Consider the following 27,763-nt stretch of genomic DNA (forward strand, 5'->3'; position numbering starts at 1 on the left):
GAGTCTGGAACTGGGGCTGCATGGGTCTGCAATGACCAGCCTGGGGCAGGCGGAGACAGGGGGTACAATTCCAGCTTAGCTTAGCTGTGAGTGTCCAGGAGCATGGAGGGGCCTTCTGTGGGAGACGAAGGTGTGGAGGATCTATATGATGAAGGCTCCCCCCTCACAGTGGTTCTTGATGAGAGAGAAAGCCCATGCTTGTCCATACTGCTTATTCATTGTTCAGCATGGAAAATGGGTGAATACAATTTACTCAGGGAGAACCAGGAAGTGTCCAAGAAGGGAAGCTTATTGGCTAAACCCTCAGGGTGGCCCATCTAGATAACTCATTTACATGGAGAACTCTGTGCTCTAAGCTACATGACTAGGGGTCACAATCTTAATGTGGGGTGCTATGGTCACATGCTCCAGGACTCAAACCATATCGGGAGACGATAAAACACCTACCAATCTCAGATATGAGAATACTGGAGTTTCTGAATCCGTTCAACCTTCCCAGTTTTTGTCTGGTGACCCTTGCCCCACACCCTGCCATTAGCAATCAGATCTCTTGCTCTGGGCCCTATGACAGCTACACTCTGTTTTATTGCACAGAGCATGTTAGACTATCTTGGAATCAAGGACTTGTTGAATGAAGTCTTACACAACACATGAAAAGCTCAGGGTTGAAATGTTTGACTTTTAGCAAACATGTGGGGTATGGCCAACACCCACCATTAGAATCAGAACCTAACCCCCAGAAGTCATCCTGGTGATCCGAATGCCCCATTCCTTGGGGTTCCAGAAGCAGCCACTGGTTACCACTCGCAATCCCATAGATCTTGCCTGTTCCATCTGCCCCACTGTTGCTATGTACAGCCCAAGGAAAAGAGCTTTGTCTCCTTGGGACCTAAGGGACACAGCGAGTTCACCTAAAGCTCAGTTGCAGGAAGAGCAACCAATCTCTTTCCTGACCAATCACAGAGCCTGCTACTTGCCGCCCCTTCCTCTGGTCTTGAGAATGTACAGAGGACCTCAAAGCCACTTTCAACCCTGTGGTCTGTGTCTTATGGCTCCCCAAGTTACCTTGGGCACACATATTTAAGTACAAACTCATAACCTCTATGGTTTCCTCACCGCCGACATCTTTTTCTCTCCAGAGATTTTGGCCAGCTCGCCGTGGAGCTGTTAGACCAGTCTTACAAGCACGATGAGCAGGTTGCCATGAAACTTCTGACCTACGAGCTCAAGAACTGGAGCAACTCAACCTGCCTGAAGCTGGCTGTGGCAGCCAAGCACCGGGACTTCATTGCTCACACCTGCAGCCAGATGCTGCTGACAGACATGTGGATGGGAAGGCTTCGCATGAGGAAAAACCCTGGCCTGAAGGTGGGTGTGCTGTGGCCATCCCATCACTAAGTGTTAAATAAAAAAAAAATAATAATCAATTCATAAGGTTCCTTTGTTTGTTTGTGGGGCAATCTAGGGCCTGATGTAAGTTAGATGAAGGCTCTGCCACTAAGCTACACCCTAACTCCCTTGCTTGAGTTGTAAATTGCATTCTGAGCAGCACAGTGAAGTCTCGTATGATCACACTCTGTCCCACCCAAAACATACACCATCTGCGTGCCCAGTGTATCTACAATGTATTCTGCACCTACCTATTAGTCATCTAGCAGATATCCTGGCTACCAGATGAACTGTCACAACACTTCAGTGCTTGTATTCAAGTAACCCTAAAGTTCCTTACCAACAGCCTCAAAGAGGAGCGGCTCCCAGAACACACCAGGATGTACAATGTATGGCACCCTAGCTGTGCCACTAGGTGGTGATGCTACAGGACATATAGACAACACACAGAGGAAGCACAGATCAGCACTATATGTTTCAGGCATCCACTGGTGGTTAAGGGGGATAAGGAGGACACTGTATTCTCCTGAGCAACCCCACGAAGGAAACACTACAACAGTTCTAGCTTTACAGATAAGGAATTCAAAGCTTGGAGATTAAGTCACCCAAAGTCTGAGTTGCTCAGTGTGGGATAGGACCTGAGCTGAGGTGGTTAGACACTCCAGTCCCAGTATAGCCGGCATGCCTGGCTTACAGAGCTCTTGGTACAGTCTGTGTTTTCAGCTGGAACCTACCATGATCGTGCTTTCCAGAAGGGTCACCAACTTACGATTGATCCAGGGACTGAAGAGATAGCTCAGTGGTTAAAACCACCCTTGCAGAGGATCCAGGTTCCATTCCCAGTACCACAGTGGTTAACAAATGTCTGTAACTACAGTTCCAGGAGATCCAGTGCCCTCGTATGGCCTTCCCGGGAACTGCATGCACATAGTGCACAGACATACATGCAAACACAACATCCATGTGCATAAAAATAAATTAATCTTAAAAAATCAAAGTATCGATCTGACCTCTGTTTCTACAGTATTTTAGCTGACAATATCTCCCTTACAGGTGGCTTAGGAAAAAATATGGAGCAATGAAAAGGTTTGAAGAAGATATGTTGGGAGAAAAATCACTGTTAACAAACCCCTAGATTATCTTGAGAAACGTTTTGTAACCCGGCTGTCTAATGGTTATACTATGGTGGCTCTATGGGATCTCAATGAGAATGGAGTCTGAACACAACAGGCTTAGCATCACTTTTCTGAAATGTCTGGGGCCAAAAGTGTTTCCAGTTTCTTTTTAGGTTTGAAATTATTGCATAGCCCTAATAAGATATTTTGGAGATGGTATTCAAGTCCAAATGCAAAATTAAGTATCTCACATTCAATTTATATGCACAACCTAAAGATTCATTTTATTTGCTATTTCTAGGGTGCCTGACTTTTGACTATGGCTCATTACATTAAGTCAGGTGACTTCCCACTTATGGTATTGTATTAGGTTGAGAGTTTGGAGTATTCAAAATGTACTCACCAGGCAGTGGTGGTGCACACCTTTAATCCCAGCACTTGGGAGACAGAGGCAGGTGGATTTCTAAGTTCGAGGCCAGCCTGGTGTACAGAGTGAGTTCCAGAACAGCCAGGGCTACACAGAGAAACCCTGTCTCGAAAAACCAACAAAACAAAACAATCAAAAAAACAATAAAACAAAAAACAAAACAAAAGAATTGCACTCATCCTGTATGGCACAGTGACTAGCAGAAGAGACTCTACCTCTTAGAAATACAGACAATATGCCTAGCTATCCAATTCTATACAAGGCATAAATTTGCTAGATTGATGTTGCATATAGCTTTCGATATTAACAAATATAGTTTGTTTTCAGAATGGCAAGATCAAAGAGGCATTGAAGAAAACAGGTCAAGTGTGAAGTGAGGAATGCTGGGTCAGCATCACGAGTCATTGGCAGCATCAAAGCCTAGAAGGCTGCAGAGAAGCAAGGCCTTTGTCTTCATAGTTTTGAATGGAGAAACACTTAGAACCTGGAAACTTAAAACAAAACAAAACAAAACAAAAAACTGGTTCAGCTATTTAACACACATGAGGAGAGCCAGGGATGTTCAGTGGTACAATGCTTGCCTAGCTTGCTTGAGGCCCTGGGTTCAATCATGATGTGGCAACAGAATAAAAAGTCATATGCACAAAGAAAGCAGATTGTCTAAAAACAGGCAAAGAGCTAGGCTAGCGCTGACTGTGGTCACCTGTGGTCCTGGCTCTGTGGGAGGCTGAGGCAAAAAGGTTGCAAGTCTAAGGCTTGCCTGAGCTGAAGAGTGAGCTTGAGTCCCCTTGGGCAACTTAATGAGCTGTGGGCAAACCAAAAGTAGATATAGGGCTATACTGCTTAATGGCAGAGCCTTTGCTTGGGGTACATGATGCCTTTAATCCCAAGTACTTCAAAAATAAATACAGAATAAACTAGACAAATATTAAAACTTTGTTTTCAACATATATATCTCAAAATATTAACAGATTAAGTCCCCGTGTTTTACAACACCTCCTCAGCTCTCCCCTGCCCGCTGTGCAAAATTTATGCAACTGAGAGGCATGTAGACTAAAAATGTACAGAGACTTAGTTGGACCTGAGAACGTTGTACCCAGGAAGAACAGGAGGAAGACAAAGGGATGCTTCAGTCACTCAAGCATGAGGACCTAAGTTTGATTCCCCAGAACACATGTTTTAAAAAAAAACAACCAAAAAAAAAAAAACCAGTCAGACATGTAGTCTCATTGCAGGGGGACAGGACAGACTAGATGGGTGCCTGGAGTTTACAGCCAGGCAGGATACAGGCCTGTGAGAAACCCTGTATCCAAAAACAAAACAAAGTAGCCACTCCTGTGGAATGACACCTGAGGTCCTCTGGCTTCCCCATGAGCTCATACACCACACACACACACACACACACACAGTGGTGGGGGGAGAGGGAGGGAGGGGGGGAGGGAGGGAGGGAGGGAGGGAGAACTGATAGAATGAACAGCTAAAATGCCCCCAAGTGTCAGGGGTGCAGGTTCAGGGAAGCAAACACTGTAGAACTGTTGATAATCCTTAACAAGAAAACAGAAGGGGAATTAAAATTTCAGGGTGAAATTAAAGCCACGCACACAAAGTTGAGGTTCAGGTTTGGTTAGGATTAAACTTGGAGTCTGTAGAGCAATCAGTGGAGCATAGAGAAGCACCCGATAAAACAGCGGCGAACCACCGAGTATCCTTTGATCCTCTGCGCCGAGCTCAGCCCTTCCTCTGTGAGTCACATGAACCTCCCAACTCTCAGTACACATATTCTCATCATGCTGAAGTAGTTTTATATAAAACAGAGGTGGTACTAGATTTTAATGTAGTCATGTTCTTGCTTTGTTTGGGTAGTTTGCTTTTGTGGTGTTGGGATCTAGTGCAGGGGTGCATCCATGCAAGCAAGTATTCTAGCTAAGCCTCTGTCCCAGCTTACCTGCATGGAGAATCAGTGTGAGATCGTAGCTTTTTAGAGTCTGGATTACACACACCATTGCTTGTCATTTCTCATCTGAAAAAATGAAAATTAGCGGATGTTTTTCAAACGTCTCATGATTCAACTACCCAGCACACAAAGCCATGGATCATAAGAGCAGGGATGGACGCAGTCCAGGCCCCTATGTAACTGACAAGTGTGGACAGCCTAACTTTATACATTTAACTGTACACTCAGCCCTCCTCCAGGTCCAAAGATTTCATGTTTTCGAAATCAACCAAACACATACCAAAAGCCTCTTTAGAGGCTTTCAAAATAGCTTGGTGGGCAAAGGTGCCTGATGCCAAGCTGGTCAGCCTGGGTTCCATCTCTGAGACCCACAAAGTTGAAGGAGAGAACCACTTTCAAAAGTTGTGCTCTGATTTCTACAAATTCACTGTGGCATGGGATATGCACACGCCAGATGGGTGGTGGGTTTGTCATAAAAGAAAACAGTATTTGTAAATACATCTGAACTGAATGAGTATAAGCCATTTCTCCCTCTTTACTCCCTAAGCAATATAGTATAACAGCTTTTAACCCAGCATTGACATTGCATTAGGTTAGCAGCTCTCTAGACATGACTCAGAGCATGCGGAAGGATGTGTGCAGATGATATGCAAATACTGTGTCACTTAATGACCATAAGTATCCACAGGTTTTAGTATCAATGGTTGGTGAATCAGTAGAGTACCCTCTGGGTCTGCTAGGAGTGCATATCCAGGAAGGATTAATTCAAGAGACCTGCCCAAAATGTGGCTAGCACCGGTCCATAGGCTACCAATGGGTGATATAAAAGAGGAAGGAGAGAAAGCCCAAAATACTGGCTCATGGTGGGGGGTGGGGGAATCAACCCCCCCCCCAGGATGTGAGCTGCTTTGCCCTCCTCTTCCCTCCCCACTACGATGAGTTAAAACAAGTCTTTCCTCCTAGAACTTGCTTTTTTAGGTATGTTGTCACAGCACACACACACACACACACACACACACACACAAAAGTAATCGACAGAGACTATATTTTCCTAGAATCACACCACAGCTTAAACCTTGGTTTGTTCCTCCTCTCATAGGTCATCATGGGGATCCTTATCCCACCCACCATCTTGTTTTTGGAATTCCGTACATATGATGACTTCTCCTATCAAACATCCAAGGAGAACGAAGATGGCAAAGAAAAGGAAGAAGAGAATGTGGTCAGTGGCACCCAAGAGGGTCACGTGGCTATCACTTTCAGTGTTAAGATTTGGCTCACCATTTAGAAAGCTTGCTAACAGGGGCACTTGGAGAGTTTTCCCTTATTAAGTCCACTTTGTGCTGGAAAGGTCCACCTGCAGGCCACCTTCCATGTGTTGGGAATGGCCTAATCCCACCTGCAGGCCACCTGCCAGATGTTGGAGATGGCCTAATCCCACTTGCAGGCCACCTGCCAGGTGTTGGAGATGGCCTATTCCCACCTGCAGGCCACCTGCCAGGTGTTGGAGATGGCCTATTCCCACCTGCAGCCTGCCTGCCATATACTGTGCTGTTTTCCAGGATGCAAATGCAGATGCTGGCTCGAGAAAGGGGGATGAGGAGAATGAGCACAAAAAGCAGAGGAGCATTCCCATTGGAACAAAGATCTGTGAATTCTATAATGCGCCCATTGTCAAGTTCTGGTTTTACACAGTAAGGCCCTCCCTGACGATTGCCCTTGGTCATGTGGGGAATACTGAGAACTACAATGGAATCAAGAGAAACTTCTAAAGTTTCAAAAGGTGTCCAAAAGTTCATTGAGCTAAAAACAAAACTAGGACCAGCTGAGAGCTTTATAATTAGATCACAATACATTGTCATACATATTTTATGTATGTAAGGATATTGGCTATCCGAGCCCCCCCCCATGACTTCCTGAAGCAAAATAACCATATTCTATGTGCTGAAAGGATTTTTAAAATGCTTTTAGTAATCAAAATTTAGGGAAGGGGGGGCTGGATAGATGGATCAGTAGTTAAAAGCACTGTCTGCCCTTCTAGAGGTCCTGGGTTCAATTCCCAGCATCTACATGGTGACTCACAACTGTCTGTAACTGCAGTCCCTGGGCATCCACCGATGCCAGGCACATGGTACTTAGACAAACATACAGCCAAAACACCCACACACAGAATGATTTTTCAAATAAATGTAAGAAGATGTTTTTAAACATTTTTAAACATTAAAATGACTAATGAATTAAAGAGCAGAGTCACAGATCCCTTTTTTCCCCACTAACTTGACATGGATATTTTCTATCACTTTAATACTGATCAGCTTGTAAAGAGAACAGGGTTCCTTCTGCTCATGGTACTGATGTTTCAGTCCCTGTCAGTTGGTCCTGGTGTTCTTGGACCTGTGGTAAGGTGGCGCACCATAGCTGGGAGTCTGTGGCAGAGCAGAACCACACTTCCCACAGCTGTGGAACACAGGAAAGTAAACAGAAGGTGCTCAGCCCCAATATTGCCTCAGAAGGCCCCGCCCCCACTGACCTCCTTCTGGGCCCCAGATCTTAAAGGCTGCACCACAGGCTGGGAACAAAGCGTTTAACACATGGGCCAATGGGAGCATTTCCAATAGAAACAATAGCAAGGCTGAACCCAGATCATAAACACACTCAGACTGTCTTCTCCAAAGCCCTCACCAAACAGATGTGCTTGGAATCAGCAGGTCATTTTCCAGGCTTGGGTCTGTCTATACTCCTTTGAGAATGAGGCTCACTAGTTGCAAGAGCAGGACAGGACACAGGAACAGATTGGAGCAGTCCCAGAGTCATGCCCAGAGTAGTTTAGGCAAAACACCATTCTGGAGAGCCAGCTGCAAACAACCTCCCTCCAGCTGTGCCCTTTCCCCAGGTGCCTCAACTCTTCCCCCACCCCAATCCTATCCCCTTCCTTGTCAAAATGATAATTTGTTGTGGCCACAGAATATCACAGACCTGTCACTGGAAATTGGGGAGTGGGGGGCAGGGACTCTTAGGTCAGCACTGTGACCCTTCGCTGAGAATTATCCACATGGCCTCTCCTAGCTTCTCAGTTGTCCATCTACAATGCGGGAATTTAAGAGCAAGTTGGGTGAGACAGGAGTGCTAAATCACCCTTGCCATTTTCCCAGAATATAAAAGACATACCAACAAACTACCAAAAAGGGTTCCTTGTAAAATATGATTCTTGCAACTTCATAACAAAGGTATAGCTGGGCAGAGCATAGGCTGTATATGTCAGAGCCTGTACTGCACCAAAGTGTAGGACACCCCCAAGCTACCTCAGTTTCCGAACCCGTGATAGACCCACAGGAAGGATGTCCTCGCAGTAGGTCAGTCTATGGGAAGAAGCCTTTGTAGATGAAGCACCGAATGTTATCCTGAGACACACCTGCCATCTTTTCCTTCTTCAGATTTCCTACTTGGGCTACTTGCTGCTGTTCAATTATGTCATCCTGGTGCGGATGGATGGATGGCCATCACCCCAAGAATGGATTGTCATCTCCTACATTGTGAGCCTTGCATTGGAGAAAATCCGAGAGGTGATTCTTGAAAAGTCTTGTCCCACCCCCTAATGGCTGAGTTCAATTTCCGGTGCTAGTAATGCAGAGTTGTGTGCAGATGACGGCTCCCAGGGAACCTCCCTCCCTCTGAGGCGTCACCATCTCCAGTCATTCCATTTGCTTGTTTCAGATGTATACACCCCCTCGTGCTGACTGAGTTGCAACTCACAGTTCAAAACGCAAGGAAAAATAAATGACATAATAATAAAACTAGGTTTGAATATGTAAACAAGCTATACCAAATGCTGCCAGCTACTTGAGATGAGCCAATAGTTCCAAATGGGCACAGATTTTGGCTGTCTTTTGAGACCTGAGAGCTAAACTGGAGTGATACATGAGATTGCACTTTTTAAAAGATGTGTGTGTGTGTGTGTGCATGTGTGTGTGTGCATGTGTGTGTGTGTGTCCCCCACACATGCACACTCACACCCTTGCCTGCACATGCGCTTGAGAATGTGTGTGCCCGTCTGTGTGAATGCACCCATCCATGTGGGTAGACTTGCCCATGCTCTCTTAGGTTGGCTTCATTTGTCTACCTTCAGGTTTGAAGCAGAATCTCTGAAATGAGCCTGAAACTCACTGTTGTAGTTAGACTGGCTGGTGGGAAAGTCTCTAGATCCCTCGGTCTCTGCAACATTCCTACCCTCATCACAGTGCTAGGGTTATAGGCACACACCACCATATCCAGATTTTACATTAGTTCCAGACATCTGAACTCAGGGTCTCATGCTTCCCCAAGAAGCACTTCACCCACAGGTCCTCCTCCCAGCCCCAGGAATAGGATTTATGCTGTAACTTTGGACTTTGGGTCACACTATGCACTTGAGCAGTTGGTCTCTTGTTCACAGGGTGCATGGAAGTAGAGTTCTCTGTTTGAGGAAGAGAGGCCTGGAGGCCATAGGAGAAGGAGCTGAATAAGGCGTGGCTTCAGAAAGAGGCTGTTCGAAATGTAATTCCACTGAAAGAAAAAGAAAAAATCCTGAAAGAAGGGAGAGGAGCTGCTTACCCATATCAGTTGTTTGGCACGACGCATAGCAGTGACTCCAATTACCCAAGGGCAGGCCTCCCAGAATGGGGCAGGTGTGAGCCTAACAGGAGCACCTGCAGCAAATGGGTGGCATGCCCACCTGGTGAGAGGCTCCAGAGAACCTGGGTGGGACCCAGAACAGCTGCTGCAAGCAGAGGGGCCCAGTTTCTAAAAGAAGTGCTGAAAAAGAACAGACAAACTCCTACACGGGACATGGTGGGGGGTAGTCAAGAAGGCAGTTTCTTCAGGAAGCGGAGGAAACACCCCTGAGGATGGGTCTTCTGCTGTCACCCAAAAGTCTGAACTTAACTACATTCACTCCCAAACAGCAAGTTTTCATCCTGGCAGAACAGGAGTTAAAGTGAAAAAACCACCCAGTACTGATTGCCGATCTTTTCCCTACAGACATAGAACCAATACTGTTGCTTCCTAATTACTGTTACTTTGTACTTACTGTTGAGCTCATCCAGTAGAGTAAGTATGATGTCTGTCGCTGGTCAAATGACAGCTGAGCAATCAAGAGTGCTGGGAATTCCCTCTCTACCCCACCCTCTTGCATGACTCCTATTGCTTCTCTGGCTCGGTTCCATTAGATTTCTGTGGCTGTTACAATCCAGGACTTCCCAGGGGGCCTGGATTACCATTATATAATGTGTACGATGCAGAGGTGAGGAGACACACATGTAGGAGTCAGAGGACGATTTTGAGAATCCATTTTTGTCTCTCTACCTTTACGTGGGTTTCAGGCAACCAAACTCAGGTCACCAGGCTTGTATGACAAGTGTTTTACCCACTGACCCAACTTGCTATCCCTCCATAAGATCTGGATCCTGTGAATAGTTACAGGAGAGTCAGGGAAGCTGTTGGCCAGTACACATGGCTTGCTGAGACATTGAGCCCTTCTGTGTTAGTTGATAGTCAGCCAACACTCCACTGTCCCTGGAATCCCAGGATCTCTCCATGATTTCCAAAGCTGAAGGGGTACCCTGGCATTGCTGCTTTGTACCCTGTATGCCTCTGCTGTGTCTGCCATGACTTTATATGCATGACTCTGCATACTGCTGGCTGAATAGTTTCCACTTTATTCTGTGTGGAAGTGTCCTGTTAGTCAGCGGTGACCCAGAAAAAGGATATCTCAAACAGGAGGGAAAATCTGGTTCAACTTTCCCTGACTTCTCATGTCTAACTTGAGAAGGAATTTTGGCAAGCCCATGCTTCCCAGTCCCATCCAGCCATCCTCTGCCAGGTGGGTCATCCCTCTGTGGTGACAGAGAACTTGTCCCTGCTCTAGAGTTGTCCTTCTGTAGAGTTCTGGAATGTGAGCCAACAGGCATGAGTCCAGATAATTAAAAAGGGAATCAAAAGGCAGCTGCTCTAATTACAGCCAGAAGGAGACAATTTGGAAGGCATTTCCTGAGTCTATGAAACCCCTGCATCTAAGAACACAGAGGATTCTGTGGAATTTCCCCCTCTAGATATACCCTCTGCCAGAAAAATTCATGTGCAGAATTCTTCAGCCACAAAGGCCCCGGGTGCCCTGACTGTCCTGGCACTCTTATCTTTCCAAGAATCTAATGATGATAAGGTTTCTAATAGTACCCTCTCAGCTTACTGCTCTTTGGGGTTTACTTGTAGATCCTCATGTCGGAACCAGGCAAACTCAGCCAGAAAATCAAAGTGTGGCTCCAGGAGTACTGGAACATCACAGACCTCGTGGCCATCTCCATGTTCATGGTTGGGGCCATCCTTCGTCTCCAGAGTCAGCCGTACATGGGCTATGGCCGGGTCATCTACTGTGTGGATATCATCCTCTGGTACATCCGAGTGTTAGACATCTTTGGTGTCAACAAATATCTTGGTCCCTATGTGATGATGATTGGAAAGATGGTTAGTAACAATTCCCCATGATTAACCAGACAACTTGGCATTAGAGCACCAAGCTAAGCTAGGGTGTGGCTTCCTTTGATTTCGTTTCAGTCTTTCCTTTGCAGCTGGCTTAACACATGCAATTGTCCTGCATGCTGACATCTTCATAAACTCCAACAGGAAGGCATGGGTTGCACATTTCCTATACATGCCCTTACATAGACATTTATCTCTTACTGTGCACCAGGGACTTGATACATGGCATCTTCCTTCTTCCATGTCATATATAAACTTAGTATGATAACTGCATTTATCAAATTTGTTCTGATTCGATACTGATTATATTTCAATAGTAAGAGAAAAGAAAACATCCTTTGCTTTTCTAAGAATCTGCTTTGCAGTCCCAGGACATCAGAGAGCCTAAGTTCTTAGAAGTAGTCGGAGTTCAGAAGCAGGTAGCTGGGGAGTGACTAAGAACACTGGCTGTTCTTCCAGAAGACCTGGGATCTATTCCCAGCAGCCACATGGTGGCTAACAACCATCTGTAATTCCAGTACCAGGAATCAAACACCATCTTCTCGCTTCTGAGTGCACTATATACACGTTGCATAGACATACATGCAGGCAAAGCACACATACACATAAGATAAAATAGTTTTAAATTTAAAAAATATTTCGGCGACAGTTGTATCTAGATATACTTGTTCTGCATCTTGGAAGCTAGAACCATCACAGAAATGATTCACACTGGGATCTGGATTTCATGTTTTAAGAAGTTGCATCCACTTTAGAAAGCTTTCATAGTAAAATTCAGATTGATAACTCCCTAGCCTTTGGCAGAAGTCGGTGACAGTGAGACCTAAGGCTTGCCCCTACCTGTGTTTGGTTCTCATGCTCTACCCTGGGTGGCTATGTTCTTTGGGTGATTAGCATGAGAAAAATCCATGATGACACTTACTTCAAAACAGGCCACAGAATGTGAGACTGCTCACAAACCAGCAAGTTATTCCTGACTACTAACATGGATTGTGTTAGGACTAGTCCCAGAATAAAAAGCCATCTTCTAAGTTATATAACAATCAACTAATGGAATAATAGAATAATAATTATTAACTTAATAGAGCCAGTGGGTTTGAGCTACAGGACATATGGTTTAGTTAATTCCAGTAAGGACTCATACTTATATACTTATACTTAAGAGGTGTTCAAAATTAAGGATTACAGGATCTAGAGAGATGGCTAAATGGTTAAGGGCATTGGCTTCCAGAGACTCTGAGTTCATTTGAAACCAAACCACCTCATGTTGGCCCACAACTATCGGCAACTCCAGTCCCAAGTGATCTGACACCTTCCATTGGCACTGCATGTGTGTGGTGCAGACAGACTTGTAGGCAAAGCACCCATATACATAGAAAAGTGGTTTTGTTTAAATTGGGAGTTATAGTAGTTTAGCACTGGCAATGCAGCTCAGTGTACCTGCCTAGCAACATATGGTTCAATCCATAGCACCACATAAAAAGGAGGAAATGGTATTTATACCAGCTTAGCACCCGGAGCACTCAGCATTCACGTGTCCTCACAATTCTTCATGTCTTTACTTCCAAGATGGATTCTCTTTTGCTGTTGTTCCTAAAACCTCCCATGTTTTCTGATATGAGTCATTCCTTCCTCTATTTCCTTGTCATCTGTAAAACAGGGTCTTTGCTAGCCCTGGCTGGCCTGGCAATCATTATGTAGACCAAAGTGGCCTCAAATTCACAAACCACCCCCGCCCCCACCTCTGTCTTCAAGTGTTGGTGTGCCACCACGGCCAGCCCCTTCTCCATTTGCAGTTATAATTACCAGAAGAGCAGCTGTGTATGGGTGTGCCTTGTGGCTTTTTGTCACCATAAATAAAATACAACTTACAAAAGAAATTGTATATTACAGCTCACAGGCATGGTTGGCTGAGCCTGTCACTCTGAGTGTGTGTCAAAGGAGTCACAGTGCATGTTAGAGCAAGCATGCTTACAGAGTAAGCCTAGGAGAAGAGAGAGAGGGAGGTAATGAAGTCCAACCCTCATCCTGAGGCCTTAAAGACCTCACAAAAGTCAGGCGTGGTGGCGCATGCCTTTAATCCCAGCACTCAGGAGGCAGAGGCAGGTGGATTTCTGAGTTCGAGGACAGCCTGGTCTACAAAGTGAGTTCCAGGACAGCCAGGGCTATATAGAGAAACCCTGTCTTGAAAAAACAAAAAAACAAAAAACAAAAACAACAACAATAACAACAACAACAACCCCCCCCCCACACACACACACACACCTCTCAATGGTCTCAGCTCCATCCTGGGGATCAATAGTGCCAGCTTAAAAACTAACCCTGTAACACATGGCCTTTAGTGTTGGCTATTCTAGATACAAACTCAAGAGCATAATTCAAAATTGTGAGAGGCATTCTAGAACCAAACTAGAGTAATGAACAGCAATAAAGAAAAGAAAAGAAAAGAAAAGAAAAGAAAAGAAAAGAAAAGAAAAGAAAAGAAAAGAGAGAAGAGAAAAGAAAAGCAATAAGGATCCCGTGCAGATGAAGGCAACAGGGTTCTGGAATAACAAATGGAAAAAGCAAATGCTTTATAAAGGACATAAAGAGCCAGTGGATGAGAAGGGAAGAGGGGAAAACTTGCTTCATCATAACTAAAGTTACACCTTTGGGGAGCACAATAGCATGAGCCAGTGTGAACGTGGTCCAGAAGTCGAACCGTGAAAACCGTGTTCTTCCCGTGCAGATGATTGACATGCTCTACTTTGTGGTCATTATGCTGGTTGTGCTGATGAGTTTTGGAGTGGCTCGGCAAGCCATCTTGCATCCGGAGGAGAAGCCTTCCTGGAAACTGGCCCGAAACATCTTCTACATGCCGTACTGGATGATCTACGGAGAGGTGTTTGCAGACCAGATAGACCGTAAGACTAGAATTCATAGTAAGACTCTCTTCCCTGCTTCCAGGACAGATGATCAGTTCCAAATTAATAGAAGAGTGCTCATTAATTTGGAAGTAAAGTAATGTTTTTATTTCGCCATAGGCATTTGATGGTTTTATGAAGAAATAAGTACAGACTGAAGTATAGATTTTGAAGTATCAGCTATTTTTTTTTCTAAAACCCACTCTCTAGAGTTCTGAGTCTCACTTCCCTTGAGCTGTTGGCTGTGATATCACATGATGTAGCCCTAGATATTACATTCATTAACTCACAACAACTCTAGTTACTTGTACAGGGCCCACACCAGACCAGGACTATCAATAAGTCAAGGAAATGGGATGGGTTCACAGGCCTCTACCCTTTACCTCTGATCTATTGGCTATCACTATCAATAGACTCTGGGAAAGGGGAAGAATCACTGTCTTTAGTTGTGTGTCCTCTGCTGAGCTCACCAGACTCCAAAGACTAGCGCAAAACTCACGGGCATACAGGTGGTCCTGATTAATCGAAGTGGGTCACAAAACAAATGACTAGTTATAAATAGGAGAGAGACATTTGTGGGGGTGGGTGGGGAGGTTGACAGGGGAGATAGAAAGGTGGGGATGTAAGTGGTCGGTATACATTGTATACATGTGAGAAGTTGTCTAAAATGAATTTAATTAAATATATATTTCAAGCAAGCAAACAGAAGGTTCTGGACTATAGACTGTAAGATTTTTATTGCTCGTGTTTTTAATTATACTGGTTAATGAGAGATGATAAAGGGATAAACAAAAGACTATACTTTTTTCCAGTAACGCCATTAAATGCAGGTTTTTAGTTCCACATCTGGCTGCTTCGCTGTCCCTTGGTATCCATTTGTGCTGATGAGGTTTTCACGGTAGGATTCAGGGAGTGCTTGGTTGTTCAACTCAAAAGTTAAAAGGATCATCTGCCAGCAACACTGTGTCTTTCCAGTACTTTAGCTCAAGCTGTGGCTCACAGACATATGACTAGGTAAATACTCATGACATCCATTTCTCAGAATTAATGATGGGCACTTTTATTCTAAGCAGATCACTGCTTCCCAGCATCAGCGTGTAACTCTCAGGCTTGAGTCTTTGTATCTCTTAGCAACAAATCAGTGCTAGTGCTGGTAGATTGTTTCATGTTCCTCTCAACCATCATCTTGTTTTCTTTCCCTCCCTCCTGGGACGACTGAAACACAACACACACTCCTCGTATCCAATGATCATCTAGTCTACGCCATGGAAATCAACCGTAAGTTCACATGGAATTGGTGGGATTACTTTGAGAAGTGTTTCATTAAATAACCTTTTCTCTCAGCTGATCACTGATCCTCTAATCCTATTTTAAAACATGTCTTCAGTTTTCTCAGGCCAATAGACTTCAAATAAAAGTAAGCAGACTATAAGTTCCACATTGGGATTATCCAATTTCCCTATTTTGGGAAATAGGTCTCTTAAGTGAACAGATTCAAACATGACTCCACAGTTGATCTGAGAGGGTGGCAGATACCCTCTACCCCATATCTGAACCAAAGTGTTTTCAGACTTAATGCACAATGCAGCTAAGAGAATAACAAGAAGACAGTGTCAGCTAATGGCAAACAGTTAGAAGACAGCAGGCTTCTAACAGACAACACAAGAAGATACAATAAAGGTAAATGAGACAGTTTAATCATTGAGAACTTGGATATAATTGGGGTGTGGCTCAATTGTAGAATGTCTGTCTAGCTGTGCAAGCCCCTGTATTTATTTTTCTGGCACTACCAAACAAACAAAGCTTCTAAATGAGGTTGGGGGTGAGTGAGAAAATGGAAATTACCTGCAAATACAACAAGCTCACTATCACTATCTCAGAGTGGAAATATGTTTTATTACCTTCTTCATATGATTTGATATTTTTGCTTAGAATGTTACTGCTTATGAAACACAGAAGTCAAAATACGTCAAGTAACTGTAATCCTAGCACATGAGAGGCTGAGGCAGGAGGATTTAAAGTTAGAGACCAGCCTGGGCTACATAATAAAATATATCTCAGAGTAACTAGGGCTGGGGAGATGGCTCAATGGGTAAAGTACTTGCCGTGAAAGTACAAGGCCCCAGGTTCTAGTCTCTAGAACCCATGTAAAAACGTCAAGTGCAGCAGCACATACTTAACAGGAAGGTCCCTGGGGCTTGCTGCTCTGGCCTCCACATACAGATACATACATGTGCATGTACTATCATCTATGTATCACTCCAAAAGAAATGGGTAATTTAAAGCACATATGATAGATATTTGTCCTTTTGTTACAAAGAAGTTCCCCTTCCCCCGCATTTTTTTCAGCTCCTTGTGGTGAGAATCTCTACGATGAGGAAGGCAAGAGGCTCCCTCCCTGCATCCCTGGTGCCTGGCTCACACCTGCCCTCATGGCCTGTTATCTCCTGGTGGCCAATATCCTGCTGGTCAACCTACTGATTGCTGTTTTCAAGTACGTATCATGACAGAGCATGACAGAGGCCTCATGGCTGTTGTCCACTGCTCTACAGATCTCTAATTCAGGTTATGGTGATACCTGCATATATGTACAGAGAAGTTTACTAAAGCTTTTAAAGGGACAGGGGTTTTGTGCAGTCCTTTTTTTTTTTTCCCCAACTTTAATCAGTCTGGCTGTAGTCATAAATCAAGTGTCCACACTCAGATACATTTAAATTTACTCTCAGTTAGTATTTTAACACTGAAGGGAACATTTTAATCTAATGGAAATATTTTCATAGGCAGAAGTCTCCTGAGATAGAGAAGTCTTGAAGAAGGTGTGCTTTTCATTCACTGCCAGACACACACAAAACCACTAACTCCACAAGCTGTGATTATTTTATACACAAAATAGCAAATCTTATTAGGCAAAGTGGCTTAAATTACCAAGTCCAGCTTTTTATAGAACTGCCCATTTGATAGCCACCAAGGATGGTGACAATACTTGATACACGTTGAAAAATATATTTTTTACATTCTAAGACAGATCTGGGTAGTAGAAGCAAGGTGATCAAGGTGTTCAAACTCACCCTCACCACAGAGCAGGTTTACGCCCAGCTTGGACTACTGGAGTCCCAGGCTCAAAAAAAGTAAATAAAATAAAATAAAATAAAATAAAATAAAATAAAAGGAAGGTAGGAAGAAAAACTAAATATCTGCTAAACTTAAAAATATGGAAGAAATTTCCCCTAGAATTGTAGTCATGTCATATAACAAGACAAGGCATTGTAGAGAACGGGCCCCAGCTGCAGCTTGAGAAAGGAGACTGCCATGGTCTCTAGACAATAATGGGCTTTCTTAAAGCCCTGGGGCTAGCAGACAATGCAGTCACATGCTGACTGGTTCCTGCTGGAAGCTAAATATGACAAAGATCACACTTACCCATATCCAAAATAATGTGCGTTCCAGTCAGATAAGTTCAGTAATTAATCGCCAGCTCATCTACAATGTACAAATTCTTTGATTTGAATCAAATGTTTTAACTCTTCAAAGCACCTTTCCATATGTGGACTAGCATGCTGAGGAGACTTCTGTGTGGGTTTTTAAGAAAACAGTGTACACCAAAAGCCAACAAGCATGTGTCTTTGAGCATAGATAATCCACACTGGGATAGCTCAAACAATCAGGTGACCAAGGAATCAGCCTCAGCAGATTATACCAAGTCTATCTCATGATGTATTTTCACTTAAACCCAAGTAACCAATGATCCTGAAATCACAAGAGAAAGTAACTGTAACGATGTCTTCCTTTTAAAGCAATACCTTCTTTGAAGTCAAGTCAATATCCAATCAAGTGTGGAAGTTCCAGCGATACCAACTGATCATGACATTTCACGACAGGCCGGTCCTGCCCCCGCCAATGATCATCTTAAGCCACATCTATATCATCATTATGCGTCTCAGCGGTCGCTGCAGAAAAAAGAGAGAGGGGGACCAGGAGGAGCGGGACCGTGGGTTGAGTACGTTGGCGACTCTTCATTTCTATTTGTGGGCTAATTTAAAAAACAAAAGACACTTCCATAGCAACCTCAGCAAAATATTGAGGTGTGTGAAAAGCATAATATCCAACTGCTGAATGCTTTAAAATGTTTCTTGGGTTTTTGTGTATTCCAGCTTTGCTCACTTATATTGTAATCAGTAATGGTAAAACCAAATCATGGAAGCCAGAGACTGAAATTCTCAAAAGCCTTTCTTCTATATATACTTCCATATGCTTTGACACCCCCTTTAAATGTATTAATATATTCCATCTAAAACGGGTGAGAGAAGAAGCTATATAAGCTTGGCTGCTTGTACAATAACATGCAAAACGTTTTTCTGGGAAAGCTTTTTGATTTCCAAGCAGACAGATGTAATTCACTTTGTCTTTCTATTTTAAATGTGACCCTTTTTGCTCCAGTCTTGGGGGGTGATGGAGAGACGGGGGCGGGGTTTAACAACTACTTGATCAGGAAACTACCTACCTACCCCTGGTGTAGAATTAAAGCCTAATCAATGTCAGGGTATAAAATTCTCAATGGCACAGCTAAACCGATCCTTCTCGAGTGGTTCCTGACGTGCCCCACGGTTTTTCTCCTACACAGAGTTGTTCCTCAGCGACGAAGAACTGAAAAAACTGCATGAGTTTGAGGAGCAGTGCGTGCAGGAGCACTTCCGGGAAAAGGAGGATGAGCAGCAGTCGTCCAGCGACGAGCGCATCCGGGTCACAAGCGAGAGGTACGCCAGGCTCTGCACCCCACTCTGCGCAGGGTGTTGAAATTCATTTTAAATCACATGTAGTTGCTCAGAGTTCTTCCGCCTTTTCAAACTGTGTTTTAAAGACTCACTTCTCCCACTTGTGTAATCGTGACGCACATTGTACATAAAAGTGAAAAATATCATTTGTTTCAAATAGGCAGGAAAAAAAACCCATACTTCCTTCAGTGGGATGTTTACCTCAAATCCTATGTCAGCTACAGGAAGCCATCATTTTCCAGCTTCTAGTGTGGTGTTGCTTTTGCCAAGCCAGTGACCCACTGGGGACTGAGCTCCTCACCCTGCCTGTGTGCATATTTCCTTGCTGCTGCAGTGACAACCAGAACAAAAATAGACTCCCACCTCTGGAATGGCATGAGAGTGAGATCTGGAAGGGCTGGGGCAAGGAGGAGGTGTGTGCTTCCTATAAGTCTCTGAATTGGGCAGGAGCTGTTCTGCAGACAGAGAAATCAGCATAATAGTGCTTAACCATGGATGGATTGATGGGTGGATGGATGGATGGATGGATGGATGGATGGATGGATGGATGGATGGATGGGTGGATGGATGGGTGGATGGGTGGGTGGGTGGATGGATGGATGGATGGGTGGGTGGATGGATGGATGGATGGATGGGTGGATGGATGGATGGATGGGTGGATGGATGGATGGATGGGTGGATGGATGGATGGACAGACAGACAGATGGACACATAAATCATTGAAGGGAAGTCAAGGAAGAACAGAAAGCTAGTAGTGTACCAGTCTGATATATTTCTGTACCCTACACTGGGAATAAATAGCCAGCAAAGAAAAGGTAGGCAGCAACAATGAACTCTTTTTATCTATATTTTTTTGAAATCAGCATTGATACAACCCTTTATTGCTTAAGAAAAAAACAATGTAAGCTTTTCCAGATCTTGCTAGTATGTTGTTCACGAGTGTTTAACTAACAGTGTGGGTAGAAACAGATGCAGGAGACATGCCTGGGTGGGGGGCAGGCTCATCCTTATATCCTTGAGCACTTAGAAATAGTTTCCTGATAGAGATGCCAATGTATACTGAGAAGTATAAACATGATAGGATTTGAAACAGGTTCCTCAGCTAAACTTGACCAACAAGAGCCCAAATAAGCTACTGAACTCACAGATACATCTCCAGCCCTCCCCTCAGAGTATGTGAGGCTATTGATTCTACCCCAGCCCACAGGACTAGATACGCCTCTGACATCAGTCTCTGACCCCTCCTGGTCCCCATCACTTTGTAATTCAACTGAGTCCAGACAGCTAAACGGAAAGGTTTCCTGCATCAACATTTAACCTTAATAAAATACATTTTTAATAAGGCTTTGAAATACTCAATTGATGGTTTTACAGTAGTTGCTAAGCTTCCAAATTATTATTATTTCTTCATATGTAGTAAAAATTTTCCGTTTAGACGTTAGACATTAACTTAATTGTAATTGTCAGTCCTTCACAATGGAGATTGTGTTTGGTTTTGTTCTGCCTCTCTTCCATCTCCCTTCCCCTAGCATTGTTTGGATTTTTATCATTCTTGGACCAATGATTCATGAATGTAGTTATCAGTGCACTACCAAATTGCATTTTTCTCTTGGGGCTCTGTACAGACGTAATAGGTAAGAAAGCGCAGGGCAATACAAACACACCACTTCCTGTTTTCTTGGCTGAGGCCCCCACAGGAGAAGGGAACATATTCCTGCCCCTCAGCTTCCTTTTGTTGCTCTTTGCCAAGGCTGACTCACAGGTGAACGCTCTAGGCGAGAGGAGGAGCAGTCATCCCAGTAACCAGACCACCAGAGGAGCAGGTGATACGGAGGAAGGGAAAGGATGCTTCTTGTCTGTACCTAACTTGGGGCACTTGTGGTTTCTTTTAAAACAGACATTCGTGTATTTGGAAATTTCTGCTAATTCTTCCACCTCTTTAATTTACTCGATCAATTCATTTCTGGACCATACTTGGCATTTGATGACTGCTCTTTCTCTCAGTGGTATCTGCGTCTTCCATCAGGTGTGGGTTCGGGTCTGGTCTGCTGAGGCATGGATCAGACCTTCTCTGTTGCCCAAGTACCTTTGCAACACACACCAGGGAATCTCAGTGCTTTTCTCCTAATGTGCTCACACAGAGCTTTGCACGTTAGGTACGTCCCTCCACACAGGGTCGGCTGATCATGTCAGCGTGGGGACTCAACTCATGGCTTCCTCCTGATTCTGGGAAATGAACATTAAGTTCTAACACTTTTGTTATCAAATGTCAATATTTTGTAACACCCAGCGTTTAGTCCCTCAGAAAGCGATTTACGGTATGACTCAGTGTTAGATAACATAGCCCTGAGTTGAAGCAGAGGGTTCAACCCAAAGCACCAACAACTTGCATGTCATCTCTCATAGTTCCCTCAAATACAGGCAATGTCTCTGGGGCACAAGGTTCCATAAATGGCACCATCATGAAGCTGCTTCGACAAGGCAGAAACTGAATGTCACCATGATTCCATATTCCTTACTTTACACTTCTTTGGCTTCTTCAAAGCACCTTTGTCTTTCTGTCACAGGGGCTCTGCCCATGCCAATCCTTCTGTCTGGTCTACCTACACTACCTTCCCTACGCATCCTTTGAATCTCTGCTCAAAGCCAATGCCATATGAAAAAGTTTCCCGACCACTAAACACAGTTCACTGGCTCAAGGCCATTGAACCTTAAGATGCAGTCAGCATGTCTGGATTTTACCCACCAAGATAATTCCACAAAGTATGAACAGAGTTTGATGAATGAATGAATGAATGAATGTTTATATCTTCTGACTTAACTACAAATCTCTAATCCATTCTCAGTCAGTTCATTTGAGGCAGGTGATGAGACTCAACGTTGCTCCCTCCTGGCTCAATTTTTCTTGGTTTTGACTAATCAAACTAATAATGGCAGACTCTGATGCCCCAGAACTTTCTATACTAGAGGTTTGGGCTTTGTGTGTTTGTTTTTAATTTTCACAGGCTTGTGCATGAATCTAGTTATAGGGCCTTCTCTTTACTCATTTTATGTCTTCTGATACTTCAAAATATACAGGACATAATGCAGCTCAGGGAGTATACATTTAGATGTAGTTGGTCCTGTAAGAAAGATGCTACTAAATGGTCCAAACCATTAATAGCAGGTAGGTTCTAATTCTTCTGAGCCCTGTTAAGAGGTTGTCTGTCAGATTTGTGTATCTGAGTTAAGGTTTGGGATTCCTGAAGACTTGGTGGTTACTATTAAAAATGGGAAAAGCAAAGGACCATACAATGCACAGCTCCCAGAACATTTGGTATCAGCTGGGCATGGTGGCACATTCCTGTAATCCCAGCACTTGGGAACTAAAGCAGAAGGATCAGTAGTCTGAAGTTATTCTGAGGTTTGTAGTGAGTTCCAGAGCAGCCTAAAATATATACCAAAAGAACAGGAAGGGAGGAATGGGAGGAAGAGGAGGAAGGGAAGGGGAAAATGGAGGGGAGAGGGGGAAGGAAGATAGGGAGGAGGAATGCTCAGTATTAGCAACACCAAAACAAGGGATATTGTTAGCAAGCATTGTCTCTTTCCACAAACAGCAACAGCAAACAGCCAAGACTTGGGAACACAAGACTGTAATAATGTCCACCAGCAGAACCAAGTCAGAACTTGTCAACTTGAGCATTTCATCTTCATGCGCATTACTTATGTTCCCTGCTGCTGTGATAAAATCCCTGATAAAAGCAGCTTAAGGATAGAAGGGTTTATTTCGGCTGATAATCTGATGCTGACTGTGGTGAGAAAGCCTGGCAGCAGGAACATGAAGCTGTCCATCCCCCTGCATCCTCAGTGAAGAAGCTGAGAGATGACTGCTCAGCTCACTTCCTTTAGTCCATTACTCAGTCTGAGACCTCAGTTAATAAACAATGCCATCTGCCTTGAGGGTAGGTCTCCCGACTCACCTAACCTTCTGTACAAACACCCTCATATACACACAGGGCTATGTCTCCTAGTTGATTCAAATCTAGTTGAATTGAAAATGAGACCACCCATCACTTCCTACCTGATGACCAGTTGGCAATTGGAATGGTTGGCAATTGCTGTATCAACATCTCCCCAAGTCTTCTGCAAGTCTAGCATTGAATACTTGGGTCTCTTCATGTCCTGCCCCTCTGCAATGGGTCCACAGGGCCAACTGGGTTGGAAAGAATATTTTCTGAAAAGACCTTATCAGAGATTTAACTTCTATTTTTCAAAAATCAAAAATTATGTTATCAAAAGTGTTTACCCTTTCAATGTAGCTTCAAGGAAGTCTAGCACCAAAATTAATATTTAATTACAATAAATACCTTAGTCTCAGTTTTAGAATATGTGATATATTTCTTTTTCTTTCCCCTTAACAATTTTGTTCTGCTGCCATTTATATTGCTTTGTTTTGTTGGTTTGGCTGTGTAGCCCACTCTGATCTCAAATTCAATATCTTCCTGCCTCAGCCTTCAAGTGGAGCACTAGCAGAAATTTTATTATGTTTATCTCAAAACATGAGGGCCAGAGTTTGCAAGTTACACATTTTGAATGCAACTGGTCCTGTACCTAGAGAACAAGTCAAAATTATATCCATAGATTCTGCTCAGTTGGAATTTTTGTCAGATTCATGGATCTGGGTTAAATCCTCCAGCAGACCTGACAGGAAATCAATAGTCCATGGCCTTGAGATGTTATTGGCCTCCTCTTGGCATGTGACTAGGAAGAGAAGGCACTGGTAATAGAGGTCTCAATGAGAAGGAGGCATGATGATAACTAGACAAAGAACTGAGATGTTAGTCTTACAAAGAAAGATGTAGAGAACATAAAAAGACAAAACACATAGTGGTGAGAGAGACATTTGGGACAGATCCTGGCTGGTTGCTTTCATCGTGTAAATGAATGGGAATTTGAAGGCTGTTTGAACAGAAAGGGGAATGGATTAAACGCTGGAGCTTTGAGGGCTCACTGAATGACATTCTCCTCATCTGCCTTTGAGAGCCTGTTTTAGTTACAGTTTCTATTGCTGTGGTAAAATACCTTGACCAGAAGCAGTCGGGAGGAACTATTTGGCTTACATATCTTGGATCATAATCCCTTAATGAAAGCCAAAGCTAAAGCAGGAACTCAAAGCAGGAATCTGGAAGCAGGAACTGAAACAAAAGCCAACAAGGAACGCTGCTAACTGGCTTGCTCATCCAGCTTTCTCATATCATCCATGACTGCTTCGGGGTGGTACAGCACCCAGTGAGCTGGACCCACCCACATCCATCATCAATCAAGAAAACGGCTTCCTACATGCAAATCTTATCAATCACATGAGGCATTTTCTTAGTTGAGAGTCCTCTTCCAAAGTGATTATAACTTTTTTCATGTTGACATAAAACTAACCAACACAGAGCCAATTGAGAGAGAGACACACACAGACATTAAGCAAATAGATATAGAAAGATCAACTTCATCAGCAATGGAGTTGTACTGGATGGTGTGGCTCAGTGCTTGCCAAATACTTCCAGGGTTAGGCATGCCAGCTCAGTCACAGGCAGCAGTCATTGCCTGTGGCACCTGCTCACTGCACCATCAGCAGCCCCACCAAGCTTTTACAGGACAAGACAATAGAAAACCACTTTCCTTGCAGGCATCTGACTCGCAAAGAATGAAGGAAAACTGGGTGGATGGCAGGATTTCAACCTCCAACCAGAAAGCCATTCCTCCTGAAGAAGTAAAGGCCACAAGAAAGGCAGGAGCATTAACGAGAAGACTAGGAACATAAGGGGAAAAAAAAAGTCAAGAATCAGGGCCATGGACAACCACCCACATGAATGCTAAAGTGGCCGTGAATCCAGTAGAGGTGATTCTAGTGGCACAAGCTTAGTTTCAGGAAAAAAGTATACACGGAACGGTTGTGGCCATGGAATTGTTTGACAGAGTAATTAAGATGCAGCCATAACAAGACAGCATGGCATTGTACTGGGCCATGTCGGTGTACCTCCCATGGCCTTCATCAGTGACATCCTGTCTCGGTTTGGGTTTTTCTTGCTGTGACAAAACACCATGACCAAAGCAAGTTAAGGAGGAAAGGGGTCATTTGGCCATATAACTGTTCATTGTGAAGAAAGTCTGGACAGGAACTCAAACAATGTTGGAACCTGGAGGCAAGAGCTGATGCAGAGGCAATCGAGGGATGCTGCTTACTGGCTTGCTCCCCATGGCTTGCTCAGTCTGCTTTCTTATAGAAACCTGGACCACCAGCCTAGGGATGGTATCACCCACAATAGTCTTGGCCCTCCCCCATCAGTCACTAGTGTAGAAAATGCCCTACATCTGGATCTTATGGAGGCATTTTCTCCACTGAGGCTCCCTCTTTTCAGATGACTCTAGCTTGTGTCAAGTTGACATAAAACTAGCCAGCACACCCCCTAGAGCTCAAAGATAAGGATGCACAGAGCATGGAGGAGCAAGAGGAGCTCTGCTCCCCAGAACTGACAGCAGGGATACCATAACAATGATAATGTCACCACTGGCAGCATAAACACACTTGCTTGCCTTCTGGCACCATTTACCTTCGCCAGGCTCTGCAGCCCTGGTCATGATAGATGAGGGGTGAGGCACGAGGAATGTAAACGGGAGAAGCCAGGATGCAAATTGACTCCACTCAGCAACCGACCCCAGGGTCTGGCCCACACAGAAAGTGCCAGGAGAGCTAGCGATTCAGATGCCTAGAATTCTAGGAGCCCGGAAGACTTCAGGAACAGCCAGTGGTAGAATATAAGTGAGGAACACAGCTAGCATCCCAGAGAGCCTAATACCCCTTTAGCAACTGCTCAGTGTATCGTGGATGACACAGAAGGAGGAAGATGAGAGATTTAAGGCTAGAGCTCCATTCCGTCACGATTAGTCTTCATTCAGCCTTTCGTGTATAAAATCTCTACAAGTCAGGACAAGGTGCTCCCCTGGGTGTTCTGCCTGTAATTACTCACCTTAAAGACAGCCCCATGAAAGGAAGTAACTGGAAATTAAAACAACCAGATGTAACATTTTAGAGTGGATTAGACAACCTTATGATCTATGGATCTGGAATAAAATTATAGAGTAGAAGCAGTCTTAGAACTCAAGCGTGGAATCCCAGGAGATCTTGAAATATGGGTTTATACAAGAACCAACTGGACCTAACTCTGGCAAGATCGTGTTTTGATATGAATATTTTACTCTGTCATTACAGAAATGTTCTGTGTAATTTAGGAGGTGCCTTGCAGGTAAATTGTGACTGTTCCACATGAAAAAGTGACTGCCCCCCTCCCAATGCATCTTAATAACTGGCTCCACATGCCTAGGTTCTGTCCTTCAAAGAGACACAGAGTTTCATCAGGTGAAGATATAGGCACAACTTACATTAACAGATGAGAGCCTATGAAAAAATCCAGCAGACCTGTACCATGCACAGATAATCCCATCGCAATTACAACAAAAATTCCACATATTGTCCAGAAGTTCTATATTGCTAAATCTAGTACAAGGTTTTGTTCAAGTTCAAGGTTCATGGATATGACACTAAAAACAAAATACGCACTTAGAAATCAGTGTAGAGAGCTGCGAAGATGTGGAAGAGGCTGGCAATGAAACCTAACTCCACACAGTCCTAATCTTTACACCTGCACAGCATCTGCAGTTCACAGGGAACCGGCACATAAACAGTTTCAATCGAGTCTTCCAATACCACTGTGCTGCTGAGGGGACTCTTGGTGGCAGGTGCATGATAAAGGGAAGTTGGGGGGTGTCACTCCATCCCCAACTCTAATAGAATTCCAGAAGTTGGTACTAGGTTAATCAGAAGTAGCCTTGAGATTTTTTTCCCTTTAAAAAATGAAACAAAACAAACAAAAAGAGTGTGTACATGTGTCAATTTCACCCATTAATCTGAAACCCTGGGAATGACATTGCTATTTAGGGTACACCCCTTTAACAGAGAAATCCAAAGTCAGTATACTAACCTCTGAATGGGACAGAGAAATATGAAGGGGTACAGGACACCACAATCATTAAAGTCTAAACTGACCCAGAAGATGCTCCAACATGTAATAAGGACACATGCCCCACTATGTTCATAACAGCCTTATTTATAATAGCCAGAAGTTGGAAAAAACAACCCAGATGTCCTTCAACAGAGGAATGGATACAGAAAATGTGATACATTTGCACAATGGAGTACTACTCAGCTATTAAAAACAATGAATTCATGAAGTTCTTTGGCACATGGATGGAACTAGAAAACATCATCCTGATTGAGGTAACCCAATCACAAAAGAACATACATGATATGCACTCACTGATAAGTGGATATCAGTCCAGAAGTTCAGAATATCCAGGATACAATTCACAAACCACATGAAGCTCAAGAAGAAGGAAGACCACAGAATGGATACTTCAGTTCTTCTTAGAAGGGGGAACAAAATACCCATGAGAGGAGATACAGAGACAAAGTGTGGAGCAGAAAATGAAGGAAAGGCCATCCAGAGACTGCCCCACCTGAGGATCCATCCCATATATGGTTCCCAAACCCCAACACTATTGTAGATGCCAACAAGTGCTTGCTGACAGGAGCCTGATATAGCTGTCTCCTGAGAGGCTCTGCCAGTGCCTGACAATTACAGAAGTGGATGCTCACAGCC

At 43.9% G+C, this 27,763-nt stretch overlaps 1 protein-coding gene across 1 annotated transcript in view; it reads left to right on the forward strand.

Annotated features, from left to right (window-relative positions):
• Trpm1 (transient receptor potential cation channel subfamily M member 1) overlaps positions 1–27,763 on the forward strand; it is a 115,263-nt gene that overhangs the window by 75,113 nt on the left and 12,387 nt on the right. Inside the window, exons 17-26 of the mRNA XM_021169169.1 lie at positions 1,140–1,368; positions 5,985–6,107; positions 6,448–6,579; positions 8,320–8,448; positions 11,132–11,383; positions 14,127–14,301; positions 15,559–15,579; positions 16,651–16,795; positions 18,096–18,298; positions 18,923–19,055. Of these exons, the coding sequence (XP_021024828.1) occupies positions 1,140–1,368; positions 5,985–6,107; positions 6,448–6,579; positions 8,320–8,448; positions 11,132–11,383; positions 14,127–14,301; positions 15,559–15,579; positions 16,651–16,795; positions 18,096–18,298; positions 18,923–19,055 (1,542 nt within the window). The remainder of the gene's footprint in view (positions 1–1,139; positions 1,369–5,984; positions 6,108–6,447; positions 6,580–8,319; positions 8,449–11,131; positions 11,384–14,126; positions 14,302–15,558; positions 15,580–16,650; positions 16,796–18,095; positions 18,299–18,922; positions 19,056–27,763) is intronic.

The sequence above is a fragment of the Mus caroli genome, chromosome 7 (genome assembly GCF_900094665.2).
Source record: "Mus caroli chromosome 7, CAROLI_EIJ_v1.1, whole genome shotgun sequence".
NCBI classification, from domain to species: Eukaryota; Metazoa; Chordata; class Mammalia; order Rodentia; family Muridae; genus Mus; species Mus caroli.